Genomic DNA, 22,409 nt, shown 5'->3' on the forward strand with positions numbered 1-22,409 from the left:
CTTAAGTTATGTGTTTAGAAAGTGTCGTTAAAAAACAGTTATGACATTTATACTTGCGCTTTGTGTGTGCTTGTGAATATATTAAACAGAAGCCCGGCCCTGCCAAATTAAACGTGTGTGGGGTAATTTTTTTAACGTAAAGCAGATTGCTTGTAAAAATGTCAGTTTAAAAACTTTTAAAATATTCTAATTTTCCATTACCTATATTTTGAACTTTCGCCCTCCCGGGAGTAAAACTGTTCATTTGTGCTGGAACACTTGCCCTCTGAAGTAGCGGTGCCTTTCTAAGTTTGGAATAATTAACTTTAATTGATTTCTTCCCTTATGAATATTAGTTTTGATTGATTTTAATCCACTTTGCGATTCGCGTTTGCGTTTTATTTGTAGGCTTAAAAGCTTTTGCACGGCCTTTGAAGTGGCACGACAATGCCGTTCTTTCTTGTGGTGTACCTTGTTCAAACAAACATCCCTTAGTTTCTCGCAGGTAAAGCGCGACCTTTTGTAATACTCTTATCAGTCCTTTTCCGTAACGGTGCCACCCGCTTTCAAAAAGACTTCAAATCATCTTTTTCTACATTTTCGAAATAAAGATGATACTTGCCTTTAATCTATACTGTTTAGTGGCTAGTTTATTTTCAAACCATTTTATTATTTTTTTATGGGTAATACTTAACCATTCTCAGCGTGCGTGTGTTTTTTTTAATTTCAATTCGTTTTATAATTTGTAGTTTAACTTAGCATTTCTATTTTAAAATAAGGCTTATCCCTATTTTTGTTGATATCAAACACGTATCGGTAAAATAATTTGGTGTCTAACGCTCAACAGGCAATAGTTAATTAAAACACGTATGACTTACAGCGTCGTTTTTTATGTGGTAAAGGGTCTGTGTCATTTCCAATGATTCATACACTATCTATGTATTCCAGAAATATACGTTTGGGCTGTTGCCTTTACACTTGATTTCGGTTTAGCGCGTCACCCTTTTAAATTATTTTCACAACTTCCAAGAACTTTTTGGTTTCGGGCCGTTGCGTCAATGTTGATTTACTACTTTCTCCCGGAATTTTAATCCTGAAGGGCTAAAACAACTGAATCATCCTGTTTTTATGAATATGTCTCTTGGCGCCTGTTCCGACTGCTTCGCAAAATGTGGCTTAATCTTGCAAAAACGTTTATCTTTAACTGAAACTATTTTTTTTTTTATAACAGATACTGTCGTGGGTCGTGTGTATAACACTTATAGCGTACTGAGGAAGACTCTTGATTGTGTACTACACCATTTTTTCACATCAGGTTGCCTCGTTAGTGCTAATCTGAACTCAAGAATCCGAGCAGTTTTCCTCGAGAACCAATTCCTTATACTTGTTAGCTGACTGATTAAATACTTGTTAGCTGACTGAATACGGTTAACCTAACGGAGCAGCACGATGTTAAAAAAACCTGTAATGAGTATAGTAATGCGAAGCTGCTATCATTGACTAAAGTACTACTTCCGTCTTCCGTAGTGGTTGATCCCATTTCCAAATATAGTATACATATTCGTGGAAGTTCTGTTTTTTGTGGCCCCCAAAAATTTTTCAAATGTTTTTCCAAAGCAGTTGGTGATACAAGTTCCAAATATGTGTCTATTGGTGTCAAGTGATTTTATTTTGGCAAACAAAACTTCAACGGTTTCCTAAAGTGTCGCGAACCGGCACCTTTTTTATGTTTGCAACGATGCACAAAAATATATTGAGTCTTTAATCTTAATCGAACCGAGGATGACCTAATTTTTCCGGCCCATTTTCAAAACGCATTTTACGTTTTTCCAGGCGTGCTGAGCCTGACCTGGGTGATCAACTACATTCGAATCGACAAGATCAGCCACGTCGACCAGTTCGTGATGGCTTACGGGGGACTTCGCGGTGCAATCGCCTTTTCCCTCGTATCCCTAACGTCGCCCGAGCTGGTTCCATCTATTAAGACCATGATCTGCGCATGCATCGTGGCTATCCTGTTCACTTCCTTTGTACAGGTAAGCCATTGCGCGCGGGGGTGTGTGTGTTTGTGTTTGTATGAGTGCGTGTGCGCGTATAGGAGTGCGTGTGCTAATTGTTTGCAATCAATCACTCCGAATTGGTTGGCGCCCCTGTGTTCCGCTCGGACTTTGTGTGAAATTTAGCTTAAAAAACAATGCGTCCATTGCCGTGGATAGGGAAGCGTTATCGTAATGCGTTGTTTAGGCATACAATAATTTATCACCAAAAACAGTAACAATTATACAGTGTTTAACATTTTAGGACCGATAAATTACAAATAACAATTTTCATCTTTTTGTTGCAATATCTATCAATCAAGATGTTAGATTAACACTTTAGCTAGCCCTAAAAAGAAAGTGCAGCTTAATCTGGTGACTGTGCCCTTGAAAAGTTGAAAGCCGCTCGTTGTGTAAATGATTTGTTGCAGATTTTTCCTCATTCGTCCAAATCGCAATTATGAAGTTTAAACTAATGAACTTTTTTTACATCGAGCTTTCTAAAGACATGTGAATAACATTTTTTTTAATAATTTTAGACGTAGAAGTCAAATAATTTTTATCGCTGTGTACCATAAAGGTTTTTTTTTTATCTAATAATTCCTATTTTACTTCATTAAATAGCTTTTGTTTAGAAGTCGCATTCGATAGTGATAGAAATATGGCAATTTAACCGCTGTTACCGAAGCTTACTTTGCGGTTTTTGTCTTGGTTATCACTTATCAGTCTGTTTAAAACTGGCGCGGGCAGAAAGCATTGTAGCAATGCGTAGGCGCCCATTCGCCCTCCAATCAATTTACTCCGACGCTGATATCATGCGTACTAATGCAAGCGATAGCGCGACATCTGTGTCTCGTTGCACTCTAACCAACTCAACTCTGTGCGTGGCCACTTGCGAAAATCCAGCACATCTGGTCGGATCAGTAACAAGCTTAATCGATTGATTTGTTTTTTTGTTGTGAAAAGAGAATTGCGCATTTACAAAAATACCCTTTAGGAAAGTGTGTGACGAAAGCAGTAGAAATGCTTATACAGATGAACGTTGATTTAACCTAGTGCTTCCCAACATTTACTCACCATGTTCTTAAATTTGGATAGGTGGACATGTTTTGGGAGGTCCATAATGACCCTATTGAATGAAATAAAACGCTTTGTCGCTGCTTTGTAATCTCGTCAATTTGTGACGTCATCTTTTTAGCATTCTAAGTGTGACGAAAGCAGTGGACATTCTTATACACATGAACATTGATTTAACCAAGTGCTTCCCAACATTTACTCACCGTTCTCTTAAACCTTAATACGTGGCCATTGTTTAGGCCTTAAGGGATATATCACACCCCATTGAAATAATATTGTATAATTTAAAAAAATAAAATTACTTTTTTTAGAGAAAATGTTTTAGGTGAAGCAAACGCTCTAATGCCACGTTGTAATTTCGTCATTTTATGACGTCCTTTTTAAATTTTTTTAAAAGGCAAAAGCAAAATTGTTTTAAGGGTTAACAGTAAAAAAACTAAAGAATCTTTGGCCCAGTGGCGCTATCTGTCAATGCCTATCATATTTACCAATGTGTTTTAAACAAAATATAATTAAAAACCTCGCTTTCAGCTGTAGCAGTAGAATAGTGATTATAGGATTTAATGTTGCTCAGGGAAAATATAACTTAACGGCCGCCGCAACAATTTTACCCTTGCGTCAATTTCCTTGAATCCGCAGACATTGAAATCGCGTGCCACCTAAAATACATTCAGGAACCACTGTCGGTACTTATACACTTGGTGAACCTGATTTAACCCGAATATATACGTGCAACTTCTGCCAAGACCACCTCGCTTAGCTCGAAGTTTCTAAGCATATGTCGGAGGCGAGCTTTATTGATTGATTTTTGTTGCTGTTTCTCTTGCAGGGATCGACCATTCGCCCCTTTGTCGAGCTGCTTCACGTGCGAAGGGCCGACAAGCACAAGAAAACTATGTTCGAGGACGTTAACTTAAGGGTAAGTCCAAACCATGGAGGCATGCCTCCTACGAAAATGCTTAAAATACTTCTCGGCGTGGAAAACTAAGTCCCCGAAAAATGTGTTAAATTCTTGTAGGGGTTAATTTGTTTCTGTGATACATATTTCACAAATATGCGAAAATAGTTGAAAGTCATTGCCTCGTGCTGAAGTTCTTTGAATTGGATTGTCCCTTTCGTTTTTTTTTACAATGTAAAAAAAAATTACCCACGTGCCGACGCTGTTGCCCAAAATTAATCTGTTTTTATTAAAATTCCTTGAAGCATCATATGATGCTTTCGGAACAGTTTTTTACTCAGTTAATGTGTTGTTTCAAATCGGGATAGCGTTAGTCTGGTAAAATCATAAGTTTAATTGAAGCTCTTCGTCCAAGTCGAAAAACTTTTAAGAATGTCAAGTTCGCACTGACAGTTGTACACTCTGCCAAAACTACTGATTCATTGGTGCGTGAAACAAATTAAACCATTATTTCCATTTTCTATATGCAAAAGTTCCCGTATTGTTGTTTCAAGATGGCTAAAGTTATATTTTTTGGTTTATTTGTAGTTAATCGAACACGTTATGACGGGAATAGAGGACGTAATTGGACACCACGGTCATCATTACTGGACACAAAGGTAATTACACTTGGTCAATTAAGTTGTAGGTATTACTGGGCGCTAAGGTAACATAACAATAAAATATAATATACATCAGCAAATCATATTACTCCCATTTTTTCCCTATACGACTCTTTAGAAAAATTCGTTTCATATGGCGGGCCGATGTTACAGCGGCGGATCCAGGAATGTAGTTTTCGTTTGGCATAAAAAATTAGCTATGACATCACCACTTACGTAATAGCGTGACGTAATAATTCAAGTAATTTTACGAAACGTCCTGTTCTCCACAGAACTGCCGTGCAGTTGTGCAACTGAAGCTACGCTAATAGTATGAAGCGTGAAAAAAAATGCGTTTATTTCGTTTTACTTGGCGTAAAGTTTACTTTAAAAGTAAGTTTTGAGCATTGAGCGCTTAAAAGGTTTAGCACTATATCATGTTAACAAAGTCATTCATTTGTCACACAAGCAACATAAATAGGCTAAATTGTGAAAGATTATTTCGGTCCCTCAAATCACCTTAAAAAGCACCGAACACACCAAGTATTGTAAATTTAGTGTTTCTGTGTTTGTTAAACCTCTCGCTGTGTTGAAAAACTTTAAAGTCTGCCTCGGTAACACAGAGTTCTATTGTAACCAATATATGTGATACAGGAGTATGTTTGAAGTTATGTTTTTGCATATTGGCATTCCTTTTATCAAAACACATTTGGGAAAGCTGGATAAGGTTTTGTGTTTTAAATATTCATTTTCGTGTTTTAAATATTCATGCCAGCCTTGGGCCCAGTTTATTGGGATTTGAATTATTGAACAAGCAAAACATTTGGAAATGTGAAACTAATATTTTGTCAGGTGTTTGCCTGGCATATATTTTATAACGCAATTTTCGCAATCAGTAGAAATAATTTTTTACCAACCTTTTTTTTCTTTTCATATTTTGTAAAACGCAATAAAACACCGTATAACAAGAATTGCAATTTTAAATGCGTTTTCTACTCTTTTCGCCAGGCTGACTGTATTTCTAGGCCGCCCTAAATGTTATTTTTGAAATAGAGAATATAAGCGGTTTACCAATGGGACGAAACATGTGGACAAAGAAAATTGACGACAACAGGACAAAGGATTATCCACATTTGTACAGAAAAACGACATTTTTATTGTTGTCTCTAACTTGCCATGGCGCTTTCGCATTTTTCGTGATTCGCCGCAACTTTTAGCTACATTTACGTTCGATCCCGAAATACTAACGATCTTTTTTAAGACTAGCTCACAAAATGCCGTGTTTTACATTTCTAACTTAATAACTTGAGCTGTGACTAATCGCTTACAAAAGGTTCGTACGTAGACAAAAGTTTCACTTTCGCTGAATGCGAATCCGAACACTATAGGGATTTCTGAAAACAACGCACTGAAATGACATTCCTAAAAAGCCTGACATTTCTAAAAAACTTTAGGACTCCTATTTTAAACCGTCGCCGAACTATTCATACACAACATCTGCCTAGCTCAGTGTTTTTCATCCGCAGACCGAAAAAACAAAATTGCGTTGCGGTTTTTGATTTGGTTAGCTGACTGCAGTAGTTTGAAAATTTGGATAGCTGACTGCAGTAGTTTGAAAATTTGGATAGATGACTGCAGTAGTTTGAAAATTTGGATAGCTGACTGCAGTAGTTTGAAAATTTGGATAGCTGACTGCAGTAGTTTGAAAATTTGGATAGCTGACTGCAGTAGTTTGAAATGGGTAGGTTTATCAAGATTTGTTCTCAGCAAGATTTCTCCAATACTTGCGGAGACAATCCGAAAACAAGGATCATTCGAACTTATTTCTGCTAATGGCTAATCGTTTTGTTCGCTTACAAAAAGTTTAGTTTTAAAAAATGGGGCGTCAAAGCTTGGTCTTTATACTTACGCTTAGTCTTTGGGTCGTCACGAAAAAACGGTTGAAAAACACTAGCTTAGTTTATCCTAGACCTAAACGCTGCACGCGTACTATTTTTATTTGCGTTGTATTTACATTGACCTCGTTTGACTTATCCAGGTTCCTGAGGTTCAACGCAGAGTACTTGTCCAAGTGGTTCATTCGCGAGCCTTACAAGTGCCGTGATCTCGAGATACTGGAAACCTTCCACCGCATTAACAAGCGAGAAGCGGTCGACCTGGCAGAAGAATACGAGAGGGGTGAGCGAAAAATATACTGTTTATCAATTAATTAGCGATTGGCTGATTAACACGGCCACTTTCAGTCAACTCTCGCTTTACTCGCATCATTTTCTCACTTTGAAAGACTGTTACGTAATCGAATCGGAATACGCAACAGACATTAATACAAAACAAAATACATTGCATTAAACGAGGGGTTCTTAAACTGGGGTCCATCGACCCCTTGGGGGTCCGTGAACTAGTTTTAGTGGTCCATGAAGGCTAGTGTATACTTGAGAAGAAATTAATTTTTCAAAGAAAATACTTTGATTAAAAATTAAACGGTTTTGCACTGAATGTATAGTTAGACTCCATTCAACTTTCACATTTTTCGGACCGAATTTTTCGTAGAAAAACAGTTGTGAAGTCTATTTGTATTGTGACGTCATTTTGGAGCATTTCTTGCCTACCGGGGTCCATACAAAGCCAAAAAAAATGTTAGGGGTCCGCGGTAAAAAAAGTTTAAGAACCCCTAAAAAAATGTTAGGGGTCCGCGGTAAAAAAAGTTTAAGAACCCCTAAAAAAAATGTGAGGGGTCCGCGGTAAAAAAAGTTTAAGAACCCCTAAAAAAATGTTAGGGGTCCGCGGTAAAAAAAGTTTAAGAACCTCTGCATTAAAACAAAATGAGCGTTACATTAGAATATATTTAACGTTTTATTCCTTCGTCGGCGACCCAATTTGCAAAAATTGTTTTCGTAATTTTCAATTGGCTGGTTAATATGGCCTCTTCTGGCAACTCTCCTTTTTCTGCGCTATAAAAAATATCTACGTTTTTAAATTACAAAATTACAATTTAGGTGCACTTACATTTTTCTCAACTATTAGCCTATTGTGTTTCACCGCAAACAAATAAAAACAAACCCACCTCAAAATGCTTCATTTTCTCATCTTCAAAGCCGGAAGCAGCGGAGACCTGGAGATGATGGCACATGAAAGTTCGTGTGTAGCCACGTTTTAAGACAAAAAAGCGAAACAAACAAAACGGTTGAATTTAGATACATTAAAGCAATGGTGTACAAGGTTCTCAACCTTTTAGGGCTTGCGGCCCCCCTCAGAAATCATGAATACATTGTAGCCTCCTACAAGATTTTTTCTTAGGTAAATCACTAGAATGTCACAATAAAAGGAACCGAAACGACACACATCAACTCTACACAACGTAGGAAGTTTTAATTGGATTTATTCCACTCTAATCTTACACAAAAAATTGTAAGAGTTGAGCAACATACATATTCTTACTGATTCTTAAATATCTCTCAGCGCCCTTGGGCATTAGAAATGGCACCCAAGGTTGCCGCGGCACCCCGGTTGATAACCACTGCATTAAAGACATATAGACAAACCAAAATACATTATAATAAACAATATTAAAACAAAGCCACCGGAAAATGCTTTATTTTTTCCATCTTTAAAGCCGGAAGCAGTGGAGACATGAAGATGACGGGAACAATGGCCAACCTGCTTCTTCCTTACGAGATGAAGCGTTCCTACTCCCACGCGTCCTTCAATACCATGGTGTAAGTTCAACTAGATTGCCCGAGATTAAAACGTGAGACGCCTAACTAGCAACATCGAGCATCCGAATGCCGGTGGCCAAGGTTTCCACCATCTGTGCCATAATACATTTTTATGGTTTAGATTTTTTCGCTGGTTACAGAAGAGTAGGCTCAATAAGTTTTTTACTTTAAAGCACAATTTTTGGAGATTGTAGTAAGAATATCAAAGCCCTTAGAAGGAGGTAGTAGCATTTTGAACTTTTTAAATATATCTTTAATTATTTCCAACGTGTGTTGTTCAAAATATTACCTACTTCTGTATGGGCTTCGGTATTTTAAATTTCTTACTACGTCTTATTAGTGGTGTGCTTAAACATACTTATAGTCATTTTTAAAACTTTCTTTCATTTTAGAAGAATTTTCAGGTTACCATTGAATATACACAAATTACACGTTTTGGAACTTGCCTAACTAGACAAAGTCTGTGGGAAACAATTAATGATGATGCGGGCCATATGAAATTTATTAAAAAAAAAAAAAAATAAAAAAATGCAAAACGTTTTTTATTCTAATTTATATATATTGAAGTACGGCTAGCGGTCCGCCCATATTATTAATACTAACCCACCTAGTGGCATGTAACTTATATAGGTCAGAGGATAGCAATGTCAAAGGGGTCTAATATACCGGGATATGACGCGTCCTATTGCAAAGCCGTCAAACATTTTCAGCTATAACAAACGACCACAGACCGCTTTAAAAGCCGGCGGTTGCCTCGTTTCCCATCCTGTTACGTTTTTACTCCACACAGAAAAACAGTTCAAAAAGAAGCTTTCGCTGTTAAGGCGTTTTACGCAGTGGCCCAATACCAAAAAATCACTAAGGAAACGCTTGTGAAACAGATTTTTTTCAAAAGACCAACCGGATTTTATCATTCATCCATTGTCGCACTACACGCCAGTATAAACAAATTGAAGTAGGCTGAAATGCTGCCTCGATGCTCTACAGGCCGTTACTCAAGCCCAATCGCAAAGTGAAGTTTCCGTTTTGTTCTAATGGGGTCATTCGACACTGGCGGTTTAAAACTTATAGATGTAGTAATTCTGGTAAAAAGTTGAGCAACGATGACGAGCTAAAACTACCAACTCAAAATTAAGTATAACTAATGGATTCTGCAAAATTAAAATGACTTAATGAGGAGCAGGTTCCTGCAAATGAAACCCTTTTTTAGCTTTAGTTGTTTGTCAATGCTAGAACTATTATTATTTCTTAAACCGTTTATCATCAATATCTGAAGGTATTAAATACTTTAGTAAATTAACGGTTTTAACTCAATTAACCTTGACACGCGCATTAGTTAAATTAGAAAAAAATTAGGCGTCGGCCGGTTTGAGTTTGGTTAATATGCGCGAAAGAACGTTATATCTGTAGGTAAAAGACAAAAAACAAGTGGTATTATATTTTCCGAGCAAATGCAAAATGCCGCGTCTCTCAATAGTTATATCAATATTTAATCGCCAAAAGATCCGTAAGTGAATTTCGAAAATCAATGCTTTCAACATCAACCGCCAACGCCGGATTGCGACCGCTACGTAAAAGTGATAGCCTAAGGTCAATGTTACCCATGCAGCCGTCAGCTGTCGGCGACGTTTTGCATGCCTCTTATTAATACGCGTCATATCAGGCCTGCCTTGTCTGTCAGTGTCGATTGACGCCAACTTGTAGGTTTTATTCGCGAAATGTCCAGCGCTGCGTAGGTTGCCATTAGGGATGCCTGACACTTAAGATACCCGATAAAACTACTCGGCATGCTAGCCGAAGAGATTTTAACCGGGTTTCAAACCTTTAAAAAGTCGGATCGACTTGACCTGAAGTTCAAACGACAGGATAACGTTGGGGTTAAACATTTTTTCTTCTCGCCTAGGCTAGAACAATCAATCTAAAGACAGAAAATTTCACCCGCAACTACGTCTGATCAACAGTGTTTTTGCTATTAAACTACTTATTAATTTCTGACAAAATTGTCTGCTTTTTATCATAAGCTTAGACGAAAATTGGTGCCTTTTAACCGAAAACGGTCCCCCAAATTTCTCCAGCGGTTTCCCAAAAAATAATAAATACTTTTTTTAAGCAAATATGGTTATTTTTTGGTATTTAAATGAAACACTTGCGGTCTCTTAAAACTACTTAGCGGTCGCCCAAACCAAACCTTAAAAAAAACTGACTGTGTTACTTAAAAAAAAAATTAATTTTTTTTTAACTACGGAAAAAAAATTATCATGTTTTTTTATTACACCGTTAAAAACTATGTTATCATGAGCTCACGCGAAAATTGACACATTTACTACTAAATGTATTTAACTATTTTCCTAATTTACCCTGTAACAAAATACGAAATATTGTGCTTTTAAGTGTATTCTATCTTTTTAATAAACAAAAATCCGTAATTTTACCCAAAATCAATATAACGCCACAAGTACTGTTCCTTTACGGTAGCAAGCACGGCGTTTTTTATCTTCAAAATAAAAAAAAATTATTATGTTAACAAGCGTCATTTACCCGAAATCACACCGGAATAATGCACAAAGTAACTGTTCGTTTCAAGTCGCGAGCACGGTGTGTCTGACGCCATCATTGATATGCACGCTCTGGAGATCCAGAACCGATCAAAGGCTGCCGTCAGAACAGAGGAAGACGCCGACTTCCATCACGTGCTCGAGCAGAACATGTACAAGCCAAGATCGAGGGTTTGTTCGGTGTTTTTTTATACAGAATTGTCGTTGTATCTTGCGCTGGTCATACTTATATATAAGTTGCAAATCAGGTTCGCTTATTCCGTGCAGGTTTACAATTTTTTTAAAAAACTTGGTTAGATATTTTTTTTAATATTAAACTGGCTCTGCTGTATCTAGCGCAAAGTTGTAACCTTTTGCTCCACACTTTTCAGCTTTTGTTCATTAAAAAATCAACAAAAAGCTATAAATAATCAAGACTGTCAGCGTTTGGAAAACGACAACGCTTTCCTTTGGTATTTAATGTATAAGAATCTAGAATCAAATCAACCTTTTTTAAGCCGCTTTTCGAAAATCGGTGAATAGACTTACACACACCGGCAATAAAGTAAATAGCACGCATCAAATGAAACGTTTTCTTTTTACAATTCTGTCAAAAAGGACACGAATTGTAATATCCTTTCAGATTTCATTCCACGTTTTATCAAACAACTCTCATCGATAAGCCAGCTATAATTTTTGCAGACAGACATACAAAACTTAAGATTTGTTTAAAAAGCCCCTTACTAAATCAAAATATATATAACATTTATTCATCAAAATTTAAACTAAACAAACTGCTTTAGGTTATTTATTTTAAATTCGAATCATTCCAATCAGTTTTTTTCAAATTTACCGCCTCCTATTAAAAGAAAGACTTTCCCAAAAAAGCATATTTTTTGCGTTTTAATAAAAAAATACCTAGTATTTAAAACGTATATTTGTAAAGTCCTTTCCCGCCGTTTGTTGTTTATTGAAATACTCTATTAAAAATGTTGCCGAAAAGTACAAAGTTTAACTCGAGAAATTTGTTTCTAAAACAACTCCTTAACACCGTGAGAGAAGCTTAATTTTATTTCCAACCCATCAATTCCATTTCCCTCCCATTTAAAGGAAACGACTCGTCACCGTCGCGGTTACATAGACGAGGACACGACACGTAAGAAGCAGGAACAAGAGATTCTGATCAGACACAAGATCCACCAAAAGCAACGACGACATAAGCATTACAAGCACAAACACAATAGGCATAAGGTGAAGCAAGTGTGTCCGTTTACAAGCTGTTTTAATAGTGGTTATGTCAAGACTGTTTATAAAAAAACAGGTATAAAACATAAAATAATTTCGCTTTAAAAATCAGTTTCTTTTTAGGAAATGATTTTATGTTTTGTAGCATTAAATTAAAAGATTTCGTATTTGCGTAATGAACTTCATACCAAAATACAGATCAATAAGAACCTTGCTTTGAATCAGATGAGTACTTAGAAAGTTAAATGTAAACTGAAAAAAAAAAAACTCTAGGACTGATCAACAACGACAAAAATGTATAGTTCCTTTTTTAGGAAACGGTTCCTCTAAAGTTTTAAGATTTTTTCTTTCCTGATATTTTTTAACTGTATTATGTTATGCCGATTTATTTAGTTTTTCAACTGTTTCGCACACGCGTAACCTTATATTTGTTGACGATTTAGCAACGATCGGGGTCCAGAGCCGGAGGTATGTCTACTTCAGCGAGCGGCAAACAAATCAGAAGAGGTATATGGTGTAAAAAATTGTTCGGGCATTTGAAACCAAGTCGATAACGCTCGATCACTTTTTCTCCGGTCTCGCATTAGTTTAAAACGGCCTTTTTGGATTATCCACTTTTTATTTTGACTGAAAATGTACATTTCGGTGTTTTTTTTAATTCCAAACTTTGTTGCCTATCGTCCCTTTAAGTTTTTTTTATTTACAGCTTGGTTCGTTTGTTGTAAATGCTTGCTATTGGCAAACGTTCAGCTCAAATTTGTGGCATTCATTTCAACCTGGTTAAAAATTTCATTTGTTTGGTATGCTCTTCACTATTTATAGCATCAGACGTAACTTTTATTTTTATTTTTTTATTAATGATAAGTAATCCGACGAAAGATGTTAATTAATTACTCCTAGTAGCTAGTTTGGTCTAAAAAGTAATAACCATAAAACTTATGTTTTTTATGACAGGTTTAAAACAAATTTCAGTGGCAAAATCACAATTAAATTCTTATTATTAAGACTTCTTTAAATTTTCTCACTCTATTTAGATGTCTTGTTAGTAAGCACGACATGGTAGCAAATCGAATAAAATGTAGGGTTATGAAGTATTTCATGCATGGGTAATTTCTGCGGTGATCTGCGAAATAACCTCCTCATTCAATCTATAAAATTATATATATAACTAATGATAATTTCTGACAAAGCAAAATTAGTCATTAATATAACCTAATAACCATTAACACTAAAATTGTTTTAACATAAGAGTGGTAATACCAGTGTTGTAAACAAGTCATTTTGAAATGGCTTTAGTCCCAGTCAAGTTATTTGTAAAATAACTTCGGTCCAAGTCCAGTCTTTTCAAATGAATAACAAATGAAGTCCCAGTCAGGACATAATTCAGGCAAGTCAACTCCACGTCGATTCGTTGTCATTAAGATTAAATATTAAACTGTTAAAATTATTAAAATTGTCCGATTATATGAGCAATAAATCGATTGCAAAATAACAAAACCGCATTTAAAGCAAGCAAATTGTTTTTATGCAAAAATTAATACAAATACTCCAATTTTATAAAAAAAATTGCCTAATGAAAACATTTTATGTCAACCTAATTCATTTGTCCAAAAGACTTAACGTAAAGCCATTAAAGGACAACGACGTAAGTGCACTTAATTTTAGTCATTGGCTTACGTCATTACAACACTAGTATTAACCCAAGTGGTATAAAGTCAGTTTAACCCAAAAAACAAGAAGGATTCAGTCTTGGAAGTTTCCGTGACTGTTTTGATTTGTCATTGCGTTAAGCAACGGGCCGAACACTACTTATGGCCGGTAATGTGCATGTTACTCTTGTTGACATCAATATAGCGCCGAGTAATAACGTCAATCCGGGAGAAACGACCAGTCTGCTGGGTAAGCGTGTAGGCATGTCAAGCAAGCTGCTGCCCTGGAGTGCATGTGTTTCTTTGTCATCATGTCTCTGCATTGTCCTTATGTGCAGTGGTTCTCAAACTGGGGACACGTAATGAAATTTCAAAAAAATGAAAAACAAATTTAAAGCAACTTTTTTGTAATCACCTAATGAATTATGTTAGTCTTTGTAATTAGGGATGTATTAAAGTGGGATCCTCGATATTCTACATTCAACTTTCTCATAGTTATAATAATACTATATTATTTGACAGCTTGTTTGCAGTGAGTAGTTTGTTCAACTACTAATTTAAATTTATTTTTTACCGTGTCTTTTCTGATTTTTCTTTTCTGAGAATTTGATTGGGTTCAACCATTATTTCAAGACAAGTTTTATAAAGGGCTTGGTTAGGTGAAAAAGTTTGAGAACCACTGTTCCATATTGTTTCCTTTTACGACATTGATAGAAATGTCGAAAGCTTGCTGTGCTCTATCGATTTTAAATCAATCGTTGTAATTTTTTTATTTATGAAACATTTAGTTATTAAAAATATATACCATTTTTCTCCCTTGAACTATCTTTTTTTTAGCTATTTACTTTCGGCCTTTGTTAATTTTAACAGTAAATCTTCGAATGTACGTTTGAAAAAGGTCTATGTACCGCCATAGCAGATTTTTGTCACGTAATGAAATAACAATCCAGGCACATTTATCGCCTTAAAATACTATTAACAGATTTCGGATTTTCAAATCTGATTTATGCAATGCTCTTTAATGCCTACTTTATGAAATGTGTAGCTTGCTGCAAAGTTATGTATCATCTATAGCACTGCTTGCAAATGGCATTCATCTTGCATGTCTAATTCATTTTTTCTTAAAACAAGCATACTTTGCATTTTTCAGTCTAAGTTGTATTAGAAATTTAGGACTTGGTCTAAAGTATTTTTCATCTCCCTGAAATAGATGTGACCCGGTATGGTTTTTTTTTTCCTCGTCTTTTATTTTTTAGAAAAATATTTTTAGTACCATATTTTTGTAATACGTGGTATTCCATAAAACTAGTTTGTTACAACCAGGTATTTTGTTTGCCTCTACCCCGCAATAGACCATTAGTATAATGTTTTTGTAAATTCTTAGCCTTCCCCTTTATTCAAAAGTCCCAAAATACAACGTTTTGCTCAATATTTTGCCTCCTTTTTTTTTTTCACACATTTAAACTCGTTATTATTTTAAAGTACCCAGATTTGTTGTTTTTATAGATACGCAAATAATAACGTTTTTTATGCATTTTATTTGTAGTTTATTTTATTTTTCATTTATTTTTTCACTTATAAATACAACTTTACTTAATTAAGGTAGTGTTCATCAAAAACCGTAGAATGATTAACCTAATCATTTAAGATTGTTGCAATCGCCAAAATTTTTTAGTTCCACTAATTTAGCTCAAAAAATGTATATGTATATATATATAGATATAGATATATATTTTCTTATGATAAAAGCTAATTGTTACTACAACTGCATTCAGTACCAGTTATCAATAGTTTGATTTTTCTTTTTAATGCAATTTACTTATTTTGCAATTTCTTGTACTTTTTTAAATTTACTTAAATCAAGCCCAAATACCTGATTATGCCTTGAGATTTTCGTTGTTTTTGTAATGATTAAAAAATGTCTGTGGTTTTAGTATTTTGAAAGTTGCACGTTCAAATGCCTCTATATCTGCGTGGCTCCGTCCCGTTTCTAACTAATTTAAATTTCCTAGTACCAAATCTACAAGTTGGTAACTTGGTATTTTTTAACCAGGATACCTGACGCTTGCTTCTTATTAACCTGTTATTTTATCTTAAGACCCAACTTTTGTTGTGGACCCGGCAAAGGAAGAAAATTCTCCAGTAAATCCCGGATTTGAAGATGACTCGGGTATTACCTTCATTGCTAAGAAAGGTGAGAAACTGTTCGTTATTTCGATATTTGTTCTTTAACGGCGATATACGCTCTAGTTTGATTCGACGGTTGATGAGTTGTCGTATTCTGTGTTTTGTCAACGAAAAGTGTCCATTAAGTTTTAAACAAAAATTGTTTCAATATATTGTCCCATTTCCATTATGGGTGTCCGACGTATTTGATCGTTGCATGAAAATCAAAGCAAATCGACGTATATTTAAACTAATCATTTTCTGGTTTGAAAAAAAACCCAAAAAATAAGGGGGGGTCTTTATAAGGTCTTAATGACAAGTGTATCTTGAATTTAATGCGAATTTTAAATCCATTGAAGGGCATATTTTAACTTTGGAGATTTGTTTTATTTTACCTTATAATGAATATTTATTGGAAAATTCATCACTGATCGTCCGACAGAAATTTTGATTTTTATAGGATTTTTTTAAGATTCATACAAATTAAATATTGGACATCCATAAAGGCATGAAGTATATTTTCAAAAAACATTAAATATTTTTTTTACCGTAACTATTTTTTTGATTTGTCATTATATCATTGCAATCAATGTAAATGTCGACCCATTTGGGGTTGATATTGTAAATTAGGCATTTCATACCAAATGTGTTTTACGTGTAAATGTAAATTTGTATTTTATTTTACTTTTTAGAATGTTGGTATTAAAAAAGCAAAGAAACATAAACACGTCCAAATACAGTAAACTTCTCTCGTTTAATACAGAAAAACATTACTAGCCTTAGCATCAGCATAGTGTATTGTTTTTGGTACTGAAGAGTGTGATTTTTCGCCTAACCATGTACTTTGAATGCGCGTTAAAACGTAACCTTTTATTTCCCTTGCAATCTTTCAAAAGCGGCCGTTAAAAACGGATGGAACATGACTCGCAACCCGCTCGGGTTTATGAGTTCTTTCGACGCTTTACCAGAGGAAGGGCCTGAAGGTTTGACTTTTGTGACTGCGTGTCTGTGAGCATGAAAAAACTGCCAGTTTTTTTGGCCGAATTTAGAACTAGAAAACAACAGTAGTTCGCGCGCGCGCGTTGCCGACACCTTTATGTGCTCTGTCGCTTGTAGCTTTTCTGCTCTGCTCTGCAGTTTGAGAAATGTTTAATTCGTGTTTAAAAAATACAGAAAAACTTTGGTAATTAAAAAAAACGCATTGAAATAAATTGTAATTTAAAAAAAATGGAAAGTTTTTAATTAAAAAAGACGCATTTAAAAATATCGCTTATTGTTAAATCGGATTTTGCAATTGTCCGCGTTCATAAAAATACCTTTGTTTGAACCAGGGATGTCGAATAATATCGTCTCGTAACCGATACCCGATGCCAAGTGTTGATATCGGCACTCTTTTGACACTAAGGTGTTATTCGATGCCAAATTTATAAAAATCATCCATGTTTTGCGATCCAATACAGTGATTTCTACTTTAAAAGGGAAATTTATCAAAAAACTAGTAGATTCGCAACTGGATGTTAACTATTCTACGTAATGACTTTGCAAAATTGCCTTTAAGCGTTTCAATTTCGTTCAATTTGCTTGGTAGAGCATATTAATGACGTCATTTAGTATCGGATCGTATCGCGATACATTCCTTTCAAAATATCGGATATCGGTATCGACCAAATATCAAGTATCGGACATCCCTAGTTTTAACTGCAATTGTGTTTCTAAAAAAGTAGTGCTTATAGTTAATCAGGATGATATATTAACGCGTTTGTTGTGCCTGTAGTTTGTAGACTACGGATGTTATTTGTTTTCAATCAATAGTTAAATTTAAAATACCTGCTGTAGTTAATTACCAAGGAATGTTAATGCCTAGCGAGTAGCCTTAAGGTTTTGCTTGTTTTGAATTCCAAGTTAAATAAACAAAAAAATAGGTAATTATGAAGCTGTAATAGCGCGTTGTTTTTACGTAGTTAGTCGCCTATTTGGGTTTCATTTGGTGTTTTACGTCATTTGTATTGTTTTATATTCTAACGATTAATTTGCACATCATGCTCTTTCCTTAGTTTTGCTGCTAAACACACTTCCTACTCAAGTTCAGCTGCTGCTTCGTAGGCTTTTGTTGCAAAATAAATGTTTAAATGATTTAGATTTTTGTTGAGGATGTTAAACTTCTCTTTATGATGTTATTTTACCAGTTTTGCGGCCAATTGGTGTGCTATTGGTGGTTTCAATTTTTAGTGTTGGTTTGATCAAAGTTTTGTAATCTTTTACCAAAATTGAGTGCTTTAATTTAAATAAATGAACGGTGTTTTTGGTTGGCTTTTCCAACATGGGTTTTGAAATTAAAGAAATTTAATTTTATGTTTTAAAAAGTAGTAGCTTTATTTGTTAGACTTTCTTAGCTCGTCTATTGAAAACCTTACCACACACTTCGCTGCCAATTAAACCTACAAAATCATCTTGTCGATTTCTTCATTGATCGAACAACGAAAAGTTTAATGAAAACGTTTTCGTGACATAACCTGCTGAAGGATTCAATAAAAACACACACTTTCATTGCAAGATGCACCGTTCAGTAATTACCTGCTTTTCGTGTTTCGATGTCCAATTACTTTGCACCGCTTAATGTCGTATAATATCTGTTAATTTGAGAGAAAAAAAATCCCTACAAAAAGGCAAAATGAAAGAAAAACGCAAAAACGCCTAAAGCCACGCCGAATTAAGTACAGACTTCTAACTGCGAAACGTTTCCCGCCCTTTTCAGTGGACGGGGCCGAGGAGCCACCAGCGGCGGAAGAGAGCCCCAAAAAGGCTGACGAATCGGTCGCGCTTGACCGCGCACTGCCTTGGAGGTGCAACGACAACAGTGTGGTGTGCGACCCGCATAACACACCCGCCTCACCTGCAGGTAACTAAAATAAATGAAGAAGAGCTAGTTGTATTTTATTGCCTTCAAGGAGGGGACATAATCGGCCAAGATTGTGTAGATATTCAGCAGTCCACTCGTTGGGGTATAATATGACACCAACTGTTCGCTGCACTGACTTTACACCTGTGTTATCCATTTTTGAACCTGGCGATATCAATTTTTTTAAGTTTGTGTGAATTTAGATATTTTTGGTTAAGTAAAACGAGGTCATATGCTAAGCATTCGGCCCGCACTCTTTTTCACAAACTGGGCACGGGGCCATTCCTCATATTTTTTGGGCCATTTTTAACTAAGTAAAAAAATTTTTTTTTTAAATCTTGGTGCTGCATCGAGTGGTCTAACATGTAGCTGGGCCCTCTTTTTAAATGCAAATACCCTAGTATTATCCCTGATTGACAGTCGTTTGGGTTCTTGTAATGAGATGCGTAAAGTCTGCACAGTTAAAATTGAACTTCCGCCCGGTTTTCTGAGTTTGATTTTTGCCCGCAACTAAAAAAACGCTGACTTGTACCTTGTGGCCTTAAATAAACCTATACTAGGTCGAGTTAGAGTCTGACTACGCAGCCCTGGGTTTAACATAAACTGTATACCAAATGACAAATACGTGCAGCTAGCTCTTATACCCTTCACATTAAGCTTGGTTTCCTGACCTTACACCTTGCGGCCTTAAAACCGACTTCTCCTTGCTTAAGAGTCCGACTCCTAGTCTTGGCGAACAAGCCCTGATGTTAACACAAACCGTGTACAAAGTGACCCTAACGTGCAGCTAGCTCTTATAACCCTCATTCACATTATCTCTTCTCAGTGCACTCGGCCTGGATGGACAACCACCCTCAATACGGGGAAGACGAAGATGATCCGAAGAAAGAAGACGAGACCAACCAAGGGAAGGAGGAAGAACAAATGGATGCTCCCATTGTGAGGGTGGAGGTCAACGCGCCCTCTGGCATCGTCAACGAACAATGGGAGTCGATGGCGGAGGACAAAGTCTAGTGTGACGTCACAATTTTGATTGTTGTGATTGTGACGCAACGACGGTAAATTTGCACTTACACGGTTTCACAACGCCGCGGTCACGTTAAAGTAAACTGCGCCGACCGACGACTAACGCCTCAGCTTTAGAAAATGTATTTTTTGGACCAAAGGGGGGTGTTCACAATTTGAAAATACCATCGTTTCTGATCGTACGATCCACATTAAGCCTTTTTTTTTTCAACTTTCCACTCTTGAACCTTAACGCTGGCCACAATATACCTGCTAATACACAAGTCATTTTGTTTTGTAATCTTGTTTACCGGAAAAACAAAATTATTATAAAGTATTTTAGTAAACTAAATTTTCAAAAAAAAAATTATAGATCAACTTAAAATCGCCTTAAACTGGCTTTTTGACTAATTTAGTTAAAAAAGTGTGGGATATTATTTTAACCCCTCTGAACGTATGCTCCAGTTAAGTTTGCTTTTGTACATTGCATCCTCGATTCGTTCCATGATTTTTGTTTGTGTTTCGTTCCGTGCTTTGCTGCCTAGCAAAACGTCCAGGAACGTAACACATCAGGGTGGAAACATGTGCCGAGTTTAAGCTTATTTGAATGCAGGCGCGATAATCGCTATGATTCGCTTTTTAACAGGCAACGCAATAACCTGTTTTTATCGTGCCACGTATTCACTATTCGCCAAGCAAGGCAATTTACATGTACGAATGGTCGAATTATGTAGCCTGAAAAACAAATAACGAATCTTGTTTTTGTCCGATTTTTCAGTAAATCGGTCAAGTTTATGAAAAAAATCATGCGGATTAAACTATGTAAGCTTGCTTACCGCCGACTTAAAAGTGGCATTGCCCTAAATTTTCTTTAAACCGATCTCAAAACCTACTTTACAACGTTAGAATGTTTTTTTTTTCTGCTTCAATACGCATTTTCCCCGCCCGTCAATGGTGTATTACGCATTCGCGTTATTTCTGACATTGTGAAGTGTGCGTTTCAAAATGCCTAAAAAGGACAGGGTTAAAAATATTTTTTTCAGGGGGGGTACTTGTAATTTTTTTGGGTAAATTTGGGGTAGATTGATATACTTTGCTTATTTTTTTTCTAAAGCGTTATTTAAAAAACAATTGCGTGCAAATCTGTTAAGATTAGAGTTGCAACTTGTGTCAACAGTACGTTATAAAGTATAACTATATATATATCCACTTTTTCACATTGTGCGCTAATTGATTTCGAAGCTTATCCTATTGCTTGCAGCTACTAGCTATGCACTGGTGAACAATCATTTCTGCGTGCTATTAATATATTTCCTCGTGCTTATGCGTTGTCGCGTTTTTATTTTAGAAATCTAACGCCAATCTAGTTTTGGCTGGACTTGTTATCACCGTTTTCCCGCTAATAAGCTCATTTAACCAGTATCGAAACGAATGGAACCTTTATTAGCTTTTGTTTATGTTCAAATCGTTTGCGATTGTTGTATTACAACGTCACAAAGCCAATAATGGGAAATCGGGTGTCAGTAATTTCTGAGTTAAATTTAGAAATCCGTGGAAGTCTGAATTTATGTTGTAACGCTATTGTGTGCCATCAATTTTACACGTTTTGCGTGTTTACCAGCGAAGTCTTTCTTTCCTTCTTTTTTTGGCTTCTTTGATTTTAAAAGGTTTAAATAAATTTTGCTTAACTTGCATTTTTAACTTTAATGGGAAAGTTATCATCACAGTTAAGACCGAAGACGGTAAATATTTAAGTGATAATTTATAACGAAATACTTGTTTTATCTTGTAAATAAATTGTATTTACCGTGGCTTAATATATAAACTAATAATTTATATATCTATAAACTGTCTTAAAACTTAGCAATTGCAGTTTTAGCTTTACATACTTCGCAATCCATTTTCCTCGAAGGAAAATTCCAATTACAATAATTCGTGAAAAATCTATGTTGTTGTCGTTGTTTTTTTCTTTTTTGTTGCTTTTTTCTGGGATTCGATTGTGGACGACAAAAGCATTCCCGGCACAAGCACTAATTTCTTGTGTTTCCTTGCTTAAAATAAAAGTTCCACTCAGCAGCAAAATCAATGCGTATGTACTTGGTTGCCGATCATGTTATGAAAGGAAGTTCATTTATAGGTCTCGAGGTTGATTTTATTTTTCTGCGAGTTTTTTCTGCTACAAACAGTTTGGTACGTTATTCGCTATAGTCAAATTTAATTTGAAAGCTAAGTTTTTTTTAACTTCTTTTTAAATAATGAATTTTCAAAAAATCGCATTTTCAAAATAATTAAAACATTTAATTTAGGAATAAAATTTCCTTTTTTACCATCAATAATACCCAGTTTAAAGGAGTTTAAGCAAAGTTTCAGGCCAGGTTATATCAGTTTTAACAAATATTTGTGTTTTGAAAAACGGAATTTTTGGTGTATTTCTTCTACCTCTTAATTTGCACGAGTTGATTTGAATCTAAAAAATTGTACGTATGTTTTACTTTAATTAAACATCTTTGGCGATTGAAAACATGTATCTGCTTTGTTTGTATAATGAATCACGTTTACATATT

At 35.5% G+C, this 22,409-nt stretch overlaps 1 protein-coding gene across 5 annotated transcripts in view; it reads left to right on the forward strand.

The window, feature by feature from the left end:
* The window catches only part of LOC146162575 (sodium/hydrogen exchanger 3-like), a 29,072-nt gene extending 7,153 nt beyond the window's left edge, over positions 1-21,919 (forward strand). Inside the window, exons 9-21 of one of the 5 annotated variants that reach the window (XM_083384680.1) lie at positions 1,813-2,015; positions 3,922-4,011; positions 4,579-4,649; positions 6,670-6,809; positions 8,245-8,347; positions 10,932-11,073; positions 11,992-12,132; positions 12,570-12,633; positions 13,981-14,025; positions 15,874-15,969; positions 16,838-16,924; positions 18,697-18,840; positions 19,667-21,919. In XM_083384680.1, coding sequence (XP_083240806.1) covers positions 1,813-2,015; positions 3,922-4,011; positions 4,579-4,649; positions 6,670-6,809; positions 8,245-8,347; positions 10,932-11,073; positions 11,992-12,132; positions 12,570-12,633; positions 13,981-14,025; positions 15,874-15,969; positions 16,838-16,924; positions 18,697-18,840; positions 19,667-19,854 — 1,514 coding nt within the window. In that variant the 3' untranslated portion in view covers positions 19,855-21,919. Of the gene's footprint in view, positions 1-1,812; positions 2,016-3,921; positions 4,012-4,578; positions 4,650-6,669; positions 6,810-8,244; positions 8,348-10,931; positions 11,074-11,991; positions 12,133-12,569; positions 12,634-13,980; positions 14,026-15,873; positions 17,103-18,696; positions 18,841-19,666 lie in introns of those variants that run through there. The other 4 variants (XM_083384683.1, XM_083384681.1, XM_083384684.1 and 1 more) reach the window with 4 other exon arrangements.
* Positions 21,920-22,409: the final 490 nt, after the last annotated feature.

This window comes from Ascidiella aspersa, chromosome 3 (genome assembly GCF_963924565.1).
Source record: "Ascidiella aspersa chromosome 3, kaAscAspe10.2, whole genome shotgun sequence".
In the NCBI taxonomy this organism is placed as follows: Eukaryota; Metazoa; Chordata; class Ascidiacea; order Phlebobranchia; family Ascidiidae; genus Ascidiella; species Ascidiella aspersa.